Source organism: Onychomys torridus, chromosome 14, assembly GCF_903995425.1.
Source record: "Onychomys torridus chromosome 14, mOncTor1.1, whole genome shotgun sequence".
Taxonomy (NCBI): Eukaryota; Metazoa; Chordata; class Mammalia; order Rodentia; family Cricetidae; genus Onychomys; species Onychomys torridus.
Window position 1 is genome coordinate 44,745,744 of NC_050456.1, and position 15,470 is coordinate 44,761,213.

The 15,470-nt window shown below is 43.5% G+C and overlaps 1 protein-coding gene across 3 annotated transcripts in view; it reads right to left on the minus strand.

The window, feature by feature from the left end:
* Esr2 (estrogen receptor 2) overlaps positions 1-15,470 on the minus strand; it is a 56,529-nt gene that overhangs the window by 30,631 nt on the left and 10,428 nt on the right. For all 3 annotated transcript variants that reach the window (XM_036206615.1, XM_036206614.1, XM_036206613.1), the window contains exons 2-3: positions 13,667-14,118; positions 11,895-12,067 (exon numbers count right to left, since the gene is read on the minus strand). In XM_036206615.1, coding sequence (XP_036062508.1) covers positions 11,895-12,067; positions 13,667-14,085 — 592 coding nt within the window. In that variant the 5' untranslated portion in view covers positions 14,086-14,118. The remainder of the gene's footprint in view (positions 1-11,894; positions 12,068-13,666; positions 14,119-15,470) is intronic.

Sequence of the window (15,470 nt, forward strand, 5' to 3'; positions counted from 1 at the left end):
GCCTCCTGGTGCTGGGATTACGGGTGTATGCCACCACCACCCCACCCCACCCCCCACAGCTTATTTATTTTTTTATTTTATTTAATTTAACGCAGCTTATTTTTTAATTTTTTATGTTTATTTATTTAGCGAGAACGAGGATGTAGGTCAAGGGTCTTAGCAGAGTCAGTTCGCCTATTATGTGGGTCCTGGGTATCTAACGCAGGTCATTAAACTCGGCATCAAGAGAAAGCACTGGATTCCCTGGAACTAGGGTTACAGGGGGTTGTGAGCTGCCCGACATGGGTGTTGGGAAGCAAACCTGGGTCCTCTGGAAGAGCAGCTCGCCCTCTTAACAGGGCCATCACTCCAGGCCCTTATTTCTAAATTGCATCTCACTCATAAGTGAAATAGCCTGTGCTTCTCATGTGATGTCTACCATGACCAGATTTCCAGTATCAGCAATGAGTAAAACTTGTAAGTGAGCAAATCATTAAAAAAAAAAAAAAAAAAAAAGTTGCCAAAGGATGGAAGCATGGGAGAAGAGGCCATTTATAGGCAATGAAATTCTAAAGGTGCTGATATAATTCAGCTGGAAGAGTGTCAGCCTGGCACACATGAAGCCTTGGGTTCCACCCCCAGCATTGCATAAAACTAGGCATGGTGGCACATGCCTTTACCAGTGCTTCAGAAATAAAGACAAGAAAATCAAGTTTAGGATCATCCTCGGCTACACACTAAGTTAGTGGCTAGCCTGGGCTAAGTAAGACTACCCCAGAAAGGAGGGAGAGAGAGAGAGAGAGAGAGAGAGAGAGAGAGAGAGAGAGAGATGTAATTCCATTAATAGGAAAGGTGCAGTGACGGTGTGGAGAGATACATGCATTTGTGGTCACACCAGAGCAAGGAAGGTAAAAGCTAGGAGCCTCTTGGCTCTGGAGAGGGTCAAGGATTGGTGACTGCAGAGCCCATTCAGAGGGGCCAGGAGGCTGATTCATCCCTGTCTGAACTCTGCTATGAAAGGACTTCCTTCCTGTCCTTTATATCATTCACAGAGGTCTACATATATGTTAGCCCACGGTGAAAGGATAATTTAAAAACTGACTCTAAATGTGTAACATACACAACACACACACACACACACACACACACACACACACACACACACACATATATACACACACATATATAGTTTAGTTTAAATATTATGTGAAATACAATGTTTTCCTTAGGCTGTTTTGTTTCCCAACAAAAACACTCAAACTATAGTGTTTTTTTGTTTGGGTTTTGGTTTTTGTTTTTGTTTTTAGTTTTGGTTTTTTTGGGTTGGTTTTTTTGTTTTGTTTTGTTTTGTTTTGTTTTGTTTTTGTTTTTGTTTTTTGCGAAAGAGAACTTCTCTCAGCTGGAGAGATGGCTCAGCAGTTAAGAACACTGACTGCTCTTCCAGAGGACCCAAGTTCAATTCCCAGCACTTACACGAAGGCCCACAACCTTCTGTAATTCTGGTTCTAGGAAATCCAACGCCCTCCTCTGGTCTCTGAGGGGATCAGGTACAGACACACATGCAGAGGAAACACTCATGGACATACCAGGAAAATATTTTTTAAGTTCTTTTAAAAAAGACAGTTTCTTGGGGGCTGGGAAGATGGCTCAGTGAGTAAAATATTTTCTGCATGAACATGAGGACCTGAGATGTGATTCCCAAGTAAAAGCCAACTGTGGCAGCAGCTTGTACCCATAACCCCCATGGTGGGGAGGCAGGGCTGAGAGAGGTGGACACCTGAACAATGCTGGCCAGTCTCACTAATCAGTGAGCCCCTGGTTCCCTAAAGAAACTGTCTTAAAAATGAAGATGAACAGTGGATAGAAGAGAACACCCAGTGTTGACTTCTGGCTTCCACACATGTGCACACGCACCCTTCACAAACACACACACACACACACACACACACACACACACACACAAGATAGCATCTCTAAGATGGCCTCATATTTACATATATATACACAGAGAGAAATGGGAACATAGATGATGTATGTCTATGCACACATAGATATGGATGTATTCATAAATCTATTCTCTGATTCCATCCCCTGAGAGGACCTGGTACAGGGATCTTCCAAGAACAGTAAGAAAGAGCACTCAGATCTTTTATCACTATCGTTTTCCAGTTAAGGGAATCAGGGTTCCATGAAAAAAACAGCTAATTTCAGAACTAGGGCAGGTAACATGAACAATGAGCCTGAAACATTTTGTGCTAGGAAGGAATGCAATGCCCAAAGAATTACGGGAACATATTGAAAAGACAGGAGTCAGCTTAAGGACTCCTACTGGCCAGATCTGAGATCATGTGAGCCTCAGAAAATAATGATAGCAACCCAATACAGAATATAAGAACCCCTAAGTCATACTGATACAAATGAGTTCATTGACTTAATGGAGAATACGATTATTTACTTGGGCTCAAATGTTTCCCAACAAAAACATTCCTTACAAAGGGGAGAAAAGGAGTAATTTTACAGAATGGATGCCTAGCAGCCAGTACCTTAATCAAATAATCAAAATGAGGCCCCTAGTAACAGAACAAATTGAAGCCACGCACCACTTGAAAGGAGCTAATGAACACGTCAGCCTCTCTGGCCTATCCCTGCTATTAATGCCAACAGAGTCTACCATGGAAGGTCAAACAAAGCCAGAGCGAGGAATGTTATGCAAGATGGTGGCTTCAGTCTCCCAAAGTTTCCTGACAATGGAAATAATGCAAGCTCTGAAGGACAGACTAGAGACATGATACCTGAACACACAGCCAGTTCCTGACCTTGAGCCTGGCGCTAGGGAGGGCATTAGAAAACCTCCAAGTCTGAGGGTCACAGCTGACACCCATTGGACAGTTGTGTGACAGTGGCTACATAGAAAATACATGTTAAGGTATTCTGAGTGATGAAGTCTGTTGGCAACATTTTCCCAGGTGAAATATTTTTTACATCACACATGCATATTTTAAGCATGAGATTCATTAAAAGCAAAAACAGATGGTAGAGCACATCTGTAATTGCAGTACTTGGGAGTGGAGGGATTTCAAGGCTAGCCTGGGCTACATAGCAGTAAGACTCTCTCTCTGAAATATAACAACTAAATGGTCCCGTTGGCTTTCTTAAAGAATATAGCTTACTCTCCACTCAGCTACTTCAGCTCAAGGTCTTCTTCATTCATTTGAGTTACTGATACACACAGCACCTTATTGTAGGCCTCAGGTCCCATTTCTTGCTGTCTATTGACTGTACACTGCCCTCGGCTCCTGCAGGCAAGTGCAGTTCATCACCCAGTACACAGTGATGTCTGCTTTCTTCCAGGCCGGGGAGAATGCATCTGTGATTCCAAATTTCTCTCTAGTCTATGGGATGGACTCTTATTTTTAAAAAAATTATCTATAAGCCAGGCACGGTGGTGCACACTTTGAACCCCAGCACTCCAGAATCAGGTGGATCTCCACACTTGGAACCCCAGCACTCCAGAAGCAGGTGGATCTCTGTGAGTTCAAAGCCACAAAGCCAGCTTTGTGGTCTAAAGAGCAAATTCCAGGCCAACCAGGGCTGCATAGTGAGATCTGTATTGAAAAAAAAAAGATATAGATATAAGATTTTATGTGTTTGTGTGAATACCTACATGTATATATGTACACTACTTGTGTGCTGGTACCCATAGAGGCCAGAAGAGGGTATCAGATATCCTGGGAATGGAGTTACAGACAGTTGTGATCCTTTCATATATATATATATATATATGGATCAGAAGGTTATAAAGGTATGAACATGCTTAGTAAAAACAGCCTAGAAAATTTTATGCAAGAAAAACAGAAGACCCCTCCTCAGGTTGAACCAACCATCATTGTGTTAAAAAATAGGGTCCAAGAGTAAATTTGGTCCATTGGTTGGTTGGTTGGTTTTGGGTCCCATGCAATTACCAGCACCGGACATAATGGTGCATGCCTGTACACCTTAGAATTGGGGAGGCGGAGGCAGGAAGATCAAGAGTTCAAGGTCATGCTAACAGCAAGTTTGAGGCCAGCCTGACCTGTCTCCAAAACAAACCAACAACAAATACAACTGTCAGAGCACATGCTACGTAAAGGAGGGATAGGTCAGGACTAAATTCAATGCAAAATATGTAGCTGGTTCTTTGACTTAAGATATAAAACTTCACAGGAAAAAAAGTGACTTTTTATAGTATGGAATACAAAAAGATTATCTTATTCTTTGTGACATTATTGAGTTGATGTAAATAACAGGTCACCCAGCTTTGTCATAAAAGGAGACAGCACAGGAACAGTGAGATCTGAGTGTGAACTCAGAGAAAGAGGAAGGAGGAGGACAGAGGTGCACCGTGAGCACACTGTGAGCACACCGTGAGCACACGTTCAGAAGCCAGAAATATTTGAAAAAATGAGCGAAATTTTCTAAGATGTACAAATAAAGCCAAGCCATGAGGAACATGTGTGATTCTGGTCCTGGGGAGGCTGAAGCAGGAAGACTATGAGCTAAGTTTTGTTCGTTTGTTGAAATAAGGTCTCTCTAAGGAGCCCTGGCTGTCCTGGAACTCACTTTGTAGACCAGGCTGGCCTCGAACTTACAGAGATCTGCCTGCCTCTGCCTCCGAGTGCTGGGATTAAAGGTGTGCACCACCACTGACTGTGAGTTTAAAGCCAGCCTGGGCTACATAACAAGTTTCAAGATAGCTTAGGCTACCATAAAGCAAGAGTCAAAACAAAACAAATAAAGAAGCCATAAATAAAATGTTTCCAGATATGAAAACTATTACAAAGATTCCCCCTGGGTCTGGGGATTGCTGTGGGTATAAGTACTTGATGTATAAGCCTCGGGTGCTGCATCAAGGACTAGAGCTGACCTCTAAGCTCCATAAGAACTTTCTCTCTCTCTCTCTCTCTCTCTCTCTCTCTCTCTCTCTCTCACTCACACACACACACACACACACACACACACACAAATACACAAACACATGTCTTTAAGCATGCATAATAATTTTTTTTTCAAACAAAAAACAGGTTTGGCAAGATGGCTCAGTGAGCCCTAGATCCATATGGTGGAAAGAGAGCAGGCAGGCGCTGCCTGCTCTCCGCTGATTTCCACAAGCTTGCCATGCTATACATGTATGTACACACACACACACAGAAACACACAAACACATGCACACACACACACACACACACACACACACACACACTAAGTAAACAAATTAATAACAATGAAAGTTTTCTTCAGGCAGACGCAGGCAAATCTCTAAGTGTCTGAACAGCCTGGCTACCTACTGAGTTCAAGGACAGCCAGGGCTAGCTACACAGTGAGGCCCTAACCAAAAAAAAAAAAAAAAAAAAAAAAAAGATAGAAGTATTTCTTCCAAGAGAGTTCATATAATAACAATAACAAATCTCTTCTTTCCCAAATTTTTTTAAGAATGAGAAGTCATTTAATAAAATTATTCTAAATTGCCACAAAAAGATAGATATACAGAGTGGTTTTTAATCCAAAATCACATAAAACTCAAAAGCACCCAAATGAAAGGCTAAGCAAACTGAAGTGTGTCTCTACATCAGGATAGGATACTTTCAACAGCACAGCATTACAGTAAGAGAAAGAAGCAAAGGATTATATACTTTAAAAAAAAAGAGTCTCACATAGCCCAGGTTGGCCTTGATCTTGCAATGCAGCTGAGCATACGCTCGGACTTCTGATTTTTTTCCTAACTCCAACTCCCTAGAATTGGGATCGAACCCAGGGCTTCAAGCATGCTAGACAAACACTCTACCAACTGAGCTACAGCCACAGCCCAGGTGAATACTTGATGATTCTCACATATGACTGGCTAGAGAAGACAAAACCGTAAGGGCAGAAAACAGACCAGCTGTTCCACGAGCCTGCGGAACTAGTGTGAAATGGGAGGGGACTTTCAGCGGATGACATTGAATCAACAGTGCTGGTTACATAACATGTTTTCAAAACTTAGAGACATGGGTGATTTAACTAGGGGGATTTTACTATAAGTAAGTTATATTTCAAACTAAAGTCCCATACTGTTTTTCCGTCTTGAAATCAGGCTGTGCTGTAGCTCAGGCTAGCCTGGAACTCTCCTTGTAGCTGACCCATATCTGCAGCCCAGCTCCCATATTTTAAATCAGTGAGAAAAAAAAAACATGAAAGGTTTAAATCAACAAAAAATATGAAAAAATGTATCTTAGAGATCAATACATTCGATTCTTATTCAATATGCCAAAAGGTTTCTTTTTCAATTTTTAAATAATAGCATATAATAAAAGTCAAGCATTACAAATTAAGTACAAGTTTATATAATTTCCCAATGTCAAAAGACCTAAAATTTAAAAACTATATTTAAGACTATCAAAGTTGGTAAGATTTGACCATTTAATGATTAGATATTTCTGCACACCAAATGTAAAGTCAGCTTGGGAGATAGAGACTGGAAGGGCTTAAAGCCAGCTACAGAGTGAGTTCAAGGTCAAGTTAAACAACTCTGCAAGGCTCTATCTTAAAAATAAAAAATCAGAGCCAACAGAATACTCTCAATGCTATCAAGAGTTTGGTGAAAAAAACAGAACTCTCAGGGACTGGAGATGTGGCTCATTTTTCAGAGTCCCTGCCTCCCATACAAGGCCCTGGGTTCCATTCTCAGTCCTGCACAAATCTGGACACGATAGAACACTCCTGTAATCACAGCTCTTGAGAAGTAGTGACTGGAGGATCAGAGTTCAAGTTCAAGGCCATGAGTTCAATGTCACCCTGGGCTACAAGAGACCCTGCCTCAAACCAGAACAGCAAAATTCATTCACATTTCGCTAATAGAAAAAATCATTTTTGAGACTTTCTGAGAAATAGTCAGAAAAAAAAAAAACTATCAAGAATTTTAAGCACGAAGCCAGTTATGGTTGCTCATATATGTAATCCAGGTACTTGTGAGATAAAAGCAGGAGACTCAGGAGTTTAAGGCCAGCCACAAGTTTGAGGCCAGCTGGGCTACAAGAGACGATGACCAAAAAGGGAAAAGGAATGGGCAAGAAGATCTTTAAGTATTAACGTGACAATCTGCCCTTTTACCCGTTTGTTCTAAGACTACATTGAAAGGAACATTTCCTCAATGTTTCATAAACAAATATAAATCATAACGTGATTTGAAATAATAAAAAGAAATGATAATATCTTCAACAGTAAAGACAAAGCAATTCATCTATAAGGCTGAGTGTTAACGGCTGTGAGGGAGGCTTTGAGGACTTCAACAACAGAGGAAGGCTTGCCAACCAAAGGATGGGGACAAGAACCCAGGGCTGGGGACATGGCTTGGTCAGTTGGCATAAGGACAAGCTTAAGATGGCTTAGTCACACAGCATAAGAGACCCAAGTTTGATCCCCAGAACCAAGGTCAAAGCCAGGAACATATCTATAACACCAGCACAGGGTTTAGGAGGGACCTTTGTAGCTCTCTGGGTGGCAACTGGTTCAGTAAGAAACCTTGACTCCAAAAATAAGGTGGAGAGCAATTGAGAAAGTAACCAATGTAACCTCTGACTTCCAGATGGGAATGTACACACACACACACACACACACACACACACACACACACACATATACACACACATACATACACATATATACACACACACATACACACACACACATACATACACACACACACATACATACACACACACACAGTGAACAAAACACAATCCATTCCTTCGTCTTCCTCTGTGTCGCACAACCTAATTCACAGCTCACTAATAGAATTAAAGAAAGCTTTTAAAAATAAGCTAGGCCACTTGGTGGTGGTGGCTCACACCTTTAGTCCCAGCACTTGGGAGGCAGAGACAGGCGGATCTCTGTGAGTTCGAGGTCATCCTGCTCTACAGAGTGAGTTCCAGGACAGCCAAGGATACACAGAGAAACCCCATCTCAAAAAACAAAAACCAAATAAACAAAAAAGCTGTGCCTTAATTTGGACCGGAAGTGACAAGCAGCCTCCCTCCCGTGATCCCTTCTCTGTGCTCCACAGCCCAGGAGAGAGACAGCAGTATTTGGTGTCTGGTAGTGCATCATGTGAAGAGGTTGGCAAGGCCAGTCCTGAGCAGATGCCCAGCACCACACAGCCTCCAGTGCTCTAAGACATGGGCAAGCAGCTTACCAAACAAACTGAAAATGAAAGACTGTTAAGTGTCGAAAAACACACTGTGAGTTGGGGGCATAGCATAGTTGGTAGAGAGCTTGCATGAAGAAGCGCTGGGTTCAATCTTGGCTAAATCATGGGTTCAAGGTCAGCCTGGGCTACATGGGACCTTGACTCAAAAGTAAAAATAAAAGTCCAACTTAAATGCAATCAACGTCTGAAGTTACTGGTGTAACATCCTGGCCTACCTGAGGCCGTTTTAAGAAACTGAGCAGCAATTTTCAATTACTGCAAACTCCTTATGCCAGAAGTATGAAGAGTCCAGTGAAAGGATTGTTTGGCCATTAAACAATTGTTTGGGCACTGACTTTCCTTTTTGCATTTTTAGAATATGGCATCCTGGCTGATGCAACAGAAAAGGAAAACAAGAGGGAAATTTTATGGTCAACAATCGGCAGCTATATCCTCAAGGTCCACAGACAATCGGCAGCTATATCCTCAAGGTCCACAGACATTCCAAGCTGCCATGTATTTCCCACACAGCAAAAGAGAGTAGCTTCTTTCTAAAGGCTACGGCTACTTGTAATAGGTCAAAAGTTCCTTAAGAAGCAATTCTGGAGCCTCAGCAAGATTCAGGACCCAACGACCTAGGGGGCAACTCAGTCAGCAAAGATCTGGCCACAAAAGCCGAGTTTGGGTCCCCGGGACCTCTGTGAAAAGTGAAACGGGATGCTGTGCTCTAAAACCCCATCTAGGGAGGCAGAAATGGGAAGGTCCCTGGAGCTCGATGGACAGATATTCTAACCAAATTAGTGAGTTCTAATTTCAGTGATGGACCTTGTCTCAAAAAGTGAGGTGGGTGGTGGTGGTGGCAGCGGCGGTGCACGCCTGTAATCCCAGCACTCGGGAGGCAGAGGCAAGTGGATCTCTGTGAGTTCGAGGCCAGCCTGGGCTACAGAGTTCCAGGACAGGCTCCAAAAGCTACAGAGAGACCCTGTCTCAAAAAAAAAAAAAAAAAAAAAAAAAAAAGAGGTGGGGCCAGCAAGATGACTCAGCTGGTAAACAGTTATTGCCATGTAAACCCGGAGCCATGAGTTCACCTCTGACCTGTGCACTCACACCACTACATTCATACCCCCACACACATGCACACATCATACACACATGCACACACATATAACAATGAATACTTTTTAAAGGTTTTTATGTATATGGGTGCTTTGCCTACATGTATGTCTGTGCACTGCAGGTGTTCAGTGCCCGTGGAGACCAGAAGAGGACATTGGATCTTCTGGGACTGTAGTTGCAGATGTGGTATTAGGAATTGAACCTAGGTCCTCCGGAAGAGCAGCCATGCTCTTAATCACTGGGCCACCTTTCCTGCCCCAGTGAATGAATTTTGTTAGTTTGGGTCTATGCAGAGTTCCAGGCTAGCCTGAACTACATTGCCAACCCATCTAAAAACAAGCAAACAAACAAAAACCTTTCAAATCTGGATTTCAGAAAATCTGAATTGCTTGGGTCACATAGCAGGAATGAGACCTGACTTTGTATTGCTGCAGTGATCACAATAAAAATACTTAGTGAACATATTTTACCACGAATACGTCCACTGCACAGAAGAGGAGCCAGGGGGGTAGTCAAGTCACAGAAGTAATAAAGGAGCCAGGACAAACAGGTGGCCATCTCTATGGGGTACACTTCAGGGACACAAAGAGAGGTGGCTCTTTACCCCATACCAATCCTCAGCCTTCTGGTGTTGCCAGTTTCTCTGCTCGTGGTAGAACGTCCTACCAATCTAGAACCGTCAGTGGACAAGTTGAATGGTCACACTTACACTCACAACCCCCACGTTGTTACAGTTCGCTGAGACCTGGGCACTGTAGAGTGGACAGAAAAAGAACTCCACAACGGATCGCCTGAGAGGCAGCCCGAGGGGAGAGGACAGAGTGACAGGACAGAAAGAAGCCAACAAGAACGTGACCGGGGTGAGGGAGACGCCTCAGTGAGTCAAGTACTGGCGGGACAGGCATAAGGACCCGGGTTCGAGGTCCCAGCACCTAGGTGTTCCATGCCTGCAATCACAGGGTCAGCAGTCAGAAACAGGATCCCGAGAGCTCGCCTGGCCAACCCGTCCAGCCTAATCCACGAGCTCCAGGTTCAGTGAAAAGACGCTGTTCAATAATGAGTGCTGAGGAGGTTGTTCCGTGGTTAAGGGCAATGGCTGCTCTTCCAGAGGACTCAGGCTCAATTCCCAGCACCCCACATGGCAGCTCACAACCGTCGAGAACTCCAGTTTTCAAGGATTCCGATGCTGTCTTTTGGCCTCCCTGGACACCAGGCACATACATGGTACACAGACATATGTGCAGGCTAAACCTTCATACATATAAAATAAAATAATATTTTAAAAATAAAGGTTGAGAACAGTAGAATAAAATACATCATGTCTATCTGTGGCCTTCACACACATGAACACATACATGCATATATGCCCCTACACACACACACACCACTACACACACATGACACACACATGACACACACATGTCCATATCCTCCTCCACACACACACATGCACATGTACTCCTCCACACCTAGGGACCCTTCCATATACATAAAAAATAAACACCTTTGAAAGTAAGAGACTTCAATAACTCAGGGCTGGTAAGGGAAGGAGAGGTGGCTGATGTGGGAGAAGCAGGAAAGACAATCAGGCTGACCAGACTTGAAGCCTGGTTTACGCAGCTTCCGGATTATTAAAACAAATGAACAAAAAACAACACAGGCTGTGGGGGTAAAGGCACTTGCTGCCAAGCATGATGACCTGAGTTCAAGCCCCAAGACCCACCCAGTGGAAGGTCAGAACCACCGACTCCAGCACACTGTCCTTTATCTCCACATGTAACAGAAATGGGCTGAGTTTAAGTGTAAGAGCTAGTCAGTAATAAGCCTGAGCTAACGGCCAAACAGTTATAATTAATATTAAGCCTCTGTGTAATTATTTTATAAGCGGGCCGCAGAACTGAGGGGGCAGGGCAGGACCGGAGAAATCTTCCAGCGACACCCCCCCCCCAACACACACACAATTTAAAAAAAAATGTTTTGACAGAAAACACATCATGAACAAGTGCACACCAAGTAAATAACTCCAGCAAAGACTCTGGCGAAGGTCAAGGAGATAGTCTGATACCAGACTAAAAACTAGGGGGTTACAAAGGCAGTTTCACAAGTTCAAGGACAACACATGTCTCAAAGTCCACTACAGTTAATTCCTGATTCCTGACCATTTCCACAAATTATATTTATTCTCCTTCCCTCAGGAGCAGCCCACCACCATGACATAAACATGTCCTATATTAAACCTAAGAAAAAACAAGGGCAGACAGACAGACAGACACCCTTCAGAGCTCCTGATGAGCACAGATTTTTTTTTTTCAAGCAGTATCTTTACAAGGTTGTTCCTCCCTCCTTTTCCAAGCATCTCCTCCCCAGTTAAGTAATGTAGGAGCGAACTGACCCCTATATTCTTGAGGTTCTAGGGTAGAAACATGCAATCCAAGGACCCATTCAGCCCACTCCCAAACCCACACGTTCATCTGAGCTGCTCAAGTTTATGAAGTGTACCAGCCAGGCCAACGGTGACACTTAGATCAGGTCACCTCTGCGAAATCGCTTGCAAGCCGAAGCGTGAAAACTAAAGAAGAGGTGTATCACAGTCTCGTACCTTGAATGCTTCTTTTAAAAAAGGCCTTACATCCTTCGCACGACCAGACGCCATAGTGATACCCAGATGCGTAATCGCTGCAGACTGCGCAGAAGTGAGCATCCCTCTTTGAAGTTGGACTAGTAACAGGGCTGGCGTAACTGCTCCCGCTAAGTTTCCTTTTCAGTGTCTCTCTGGGGGAGGGGAGAAAACTGGCATTGTAAAGGGCCACAAAAGAGAGAGCAAGGGCTTTCGTGGGGCGGAGGGTAGGGGGCGGAGTAGCATGAACTTTGCCAAATGTAATCTCTTTGCCCTCCAGGGTTAGGGATAAACACGTTCCAGGAAACCCCCGCATTCAGATCACAAAGGGGCATGCTGGGATGACTGACATCCCAGTGCCTAGGTGGTGTGCCCAGGTCCTCGGAAGGCTGAAGGAGGCTGCTCAGGGCTGCGCTGGGAAGATCTAAAGAGAAAAGGCTCGTCAGAAGAGCGGCAGGGGCAGACGCCCCCTAGCTGCTGATGTTGCCAGGACATGTTTCTTCTGGGAAGGGCGATAGTACAAGTAGGACTCACTTAGAAATGATGGGAAACTTTCCCAATGGGAAGTTTGTCTAAAGATTAGCAGGGCTTGGATGAGAATTTAAGAGGTTAAAAAAAATGTCGTCTTTAACATAGATGTAAGTGAAAAGCATTCATCTTAAGATGTGACTCACAGTTTTCATATTTGTTTCTTACCAATAAATAAAAAAGACTAAGAAGAAAAATTTAATTATTGTGTAATATTTCCTCAAAGGTTGTTTTGGTTTGGTTTGGGTCTCCGAGGTACTGGGTTTTGGGGTGCTGGGGGTGGACCCAGAGCCTCATGAATATTAAACACACCTCCTGGCACTGGGATGAGCACTCCAGCCCCTATTTCCTCTAAGTTTTATGACAATATGTGAAAGTAATGCTTTTTTTGTTTATTTGTTTTGTTTTTTTGAGACAAGATCTCTCTATGCAGCCCTGGCTGTCCTGGAACTCACTATGGAGACCAGGTTGGCCCCAAACTCAGAGATCCACCTGGCTCTGCCTCCTGAAAGCTGGGACCACACCCTGCAAGCAATGCATTTACTAGTCAGGGTGCCTGAACGTGGTACTCTTCTTCCAGAAATCCACTTCTTCCTACCACTTAGTCATACACCATCCTCTCCCGCCACAGCCATTGTTAACGCTGAAAATCTTATAAATTAGACTGAAATAATCTGTCATTTGGCCGTGCATTTGCAGTTCAATTTGTTTTAATGTCAGAATTTTTCGATAGGATCCTACAGTCAGTTCCGCATTGATCCTTACAAAGCACGGCCTCAGCTCATCACTAAAGCTTATTCCCATTATCTTTCCTGGCTTTGCACAGCCACTTCATGGAAGTTGTAGTGTTACCATGGTTACTTTCATCCTGGAAACAATTTGTCATCAACAGTAAGTAACCCATCATTTTATACTAAGACTCTAATCTGACTGTAAGAAACAAACAAACATTTAAAACGCAACCCCTTCATCAGAACCAAACTGATGTAAGTTTGGTGTTTGTTGCATAAAGATAACATCTCTTACAGTGAACTTTTTCCACAATATCCAACCATAAGCACAACGTTTTAATAAGGACTAGAATATCAGACTAGGACAGAGCAATATGTCTCAGATATCCTAAGAGACAAAATGAAGGCCTTGGCTAACACACGTCTCTCTTCCTACTAAACCGTAAAATGAGGATCAAGGCACCATCCATGACTTGGAATAAGACAGGACTTTACCTGTTCACAGGTAAGGTGTGTTCTAGTGATCTTGCTTCATACCAAGGAGTCTTCTGAGGTTCTGCATACAGAATTGAGGACTGGCAGTGAGTGGCCAAAGGAGAGAGGTGTCCGGAAGTTGACCACAACACATTTGGGCTTGTGGTCTGTCGACCAGGCCCACCTTCCAGGTTATTGGCACTGCTGGGGACACTGTAATTCATCACAGCAGGACTATAGAATGTCATAGCTGAGTACTCATGGCGGCTGTCTACATAGGAGGAAGGGATATAGATGGGACCGTGCTCCAGCGGTAGGACGGGCTGGCTGCAGTTGTAGGAAGCAGGGGAATTAAGGCTTGATGGTGAGTTTTTGATATCCATGTCTTGAGCAGGTAGCAGCTGAGAAAAATCCTTGTGAGAAGACGTACAGATGGACATTATGTTCTCAAAGACTCATGGCAGGTGTGATGCCTGCAAAGGAAGGCAAACCAGGCTCAGTTAGCTCCAGCTACAAGGGTAATTGATAAGTATTCATTTTAGCTAGGGCCCCTGGCACTCAAGGAGGATGAGGCAGGAGGATTTCTAGTTCCAGGCCTGTTTAGACTACAGAGTGAGACACAGTCTCAAGAAAAGAAAAGAAAGAAAGAAAGAAAATGGGGGTCGGGGGAATATAGCGTAGTTGATAGATCCTTGCCTCACACACAGGAGGCCTGGGCTTTGATCCCCACTGCATAAACCAGGGATTGTGGAAGACCTTTGTAAACCCAGTATTTGGGAGGTGAAGGTAGAAGGACCAGAAGTTCAAGGCCATCCTCTTGCCAGGAGTTCAAGATCAACATGGGATATATGATACTATAGCTCAAAAAAGAAAAAAAATAGGGCAAGATGGTTCAATGGGTAAAAGCATTTGCTGCTCCAGCCTTATGATAGGAGTTCAACCCCAGAACCCATGGTGGGAAGTGAGATTTCCTGAGAGTTGTCCTGGGGAGGCAGACACACACCATAGCACCCATATGTCTACTCTCTGTCTATTTCCACCTGTCTGTGTGTGTGTGTGTGTGTGTGTGTGTGTGTGTGTGTCTTTCTAACACACACACAGAAATTGTTTTAAAAAGTCAAGTATTCATATTATCTTAACCATGCACACACACACATATTAGTACAGGACTACAAGTATATCCTGGAAGATATATATGAAAATATTACCTACAAAGTGGTGGAAATGGAAGGTATAGAGCTCTCATTTTCTACTTTATTGACCGTTTTTTAAGACAGGTTCTTAGGTATCCCATACTGTCCTCAAACTACTTATATAATCAAAGATGATCTTGAATTTCTGGCCCCCCTGTCTCCATCTCCCTTCCAAGTGCTGGACCTGTATGTATTCACCAGCATGCTGAGTTTGTGAAGTACAGGGATCAAACCCAGGATCCTACACATGCTAGTCAAGCACTCTGCCAAGCAAGCCACACTCTCTTCTCATTCACTTCTTTACTACTTTATTGTTGCTGATGTCAGATACAAGAATTTTTTAAAATATTGTTACTTTATTGTATATGCATGGATGTTTTGTCAGCTGTGCACTGCATGTGTGCCGGGTGCCTACAGAGGTGCCAGGAATCCCCTGGACTACAGTTGCAGAAGGCTCTGAAACATCATGTGCATGCTTGGAATCTGAACCAAACAAGGTCATCTGGAGAAGAAGCCAGTGCTCCTAACTGCTGAGCCATCTCTCCAGACCTCAACCATAAGAAATTTTAACCATAATAATTTATCACAAAATTATATTTGAATTTAAAGACGCAGGAATACATTAAAGTATT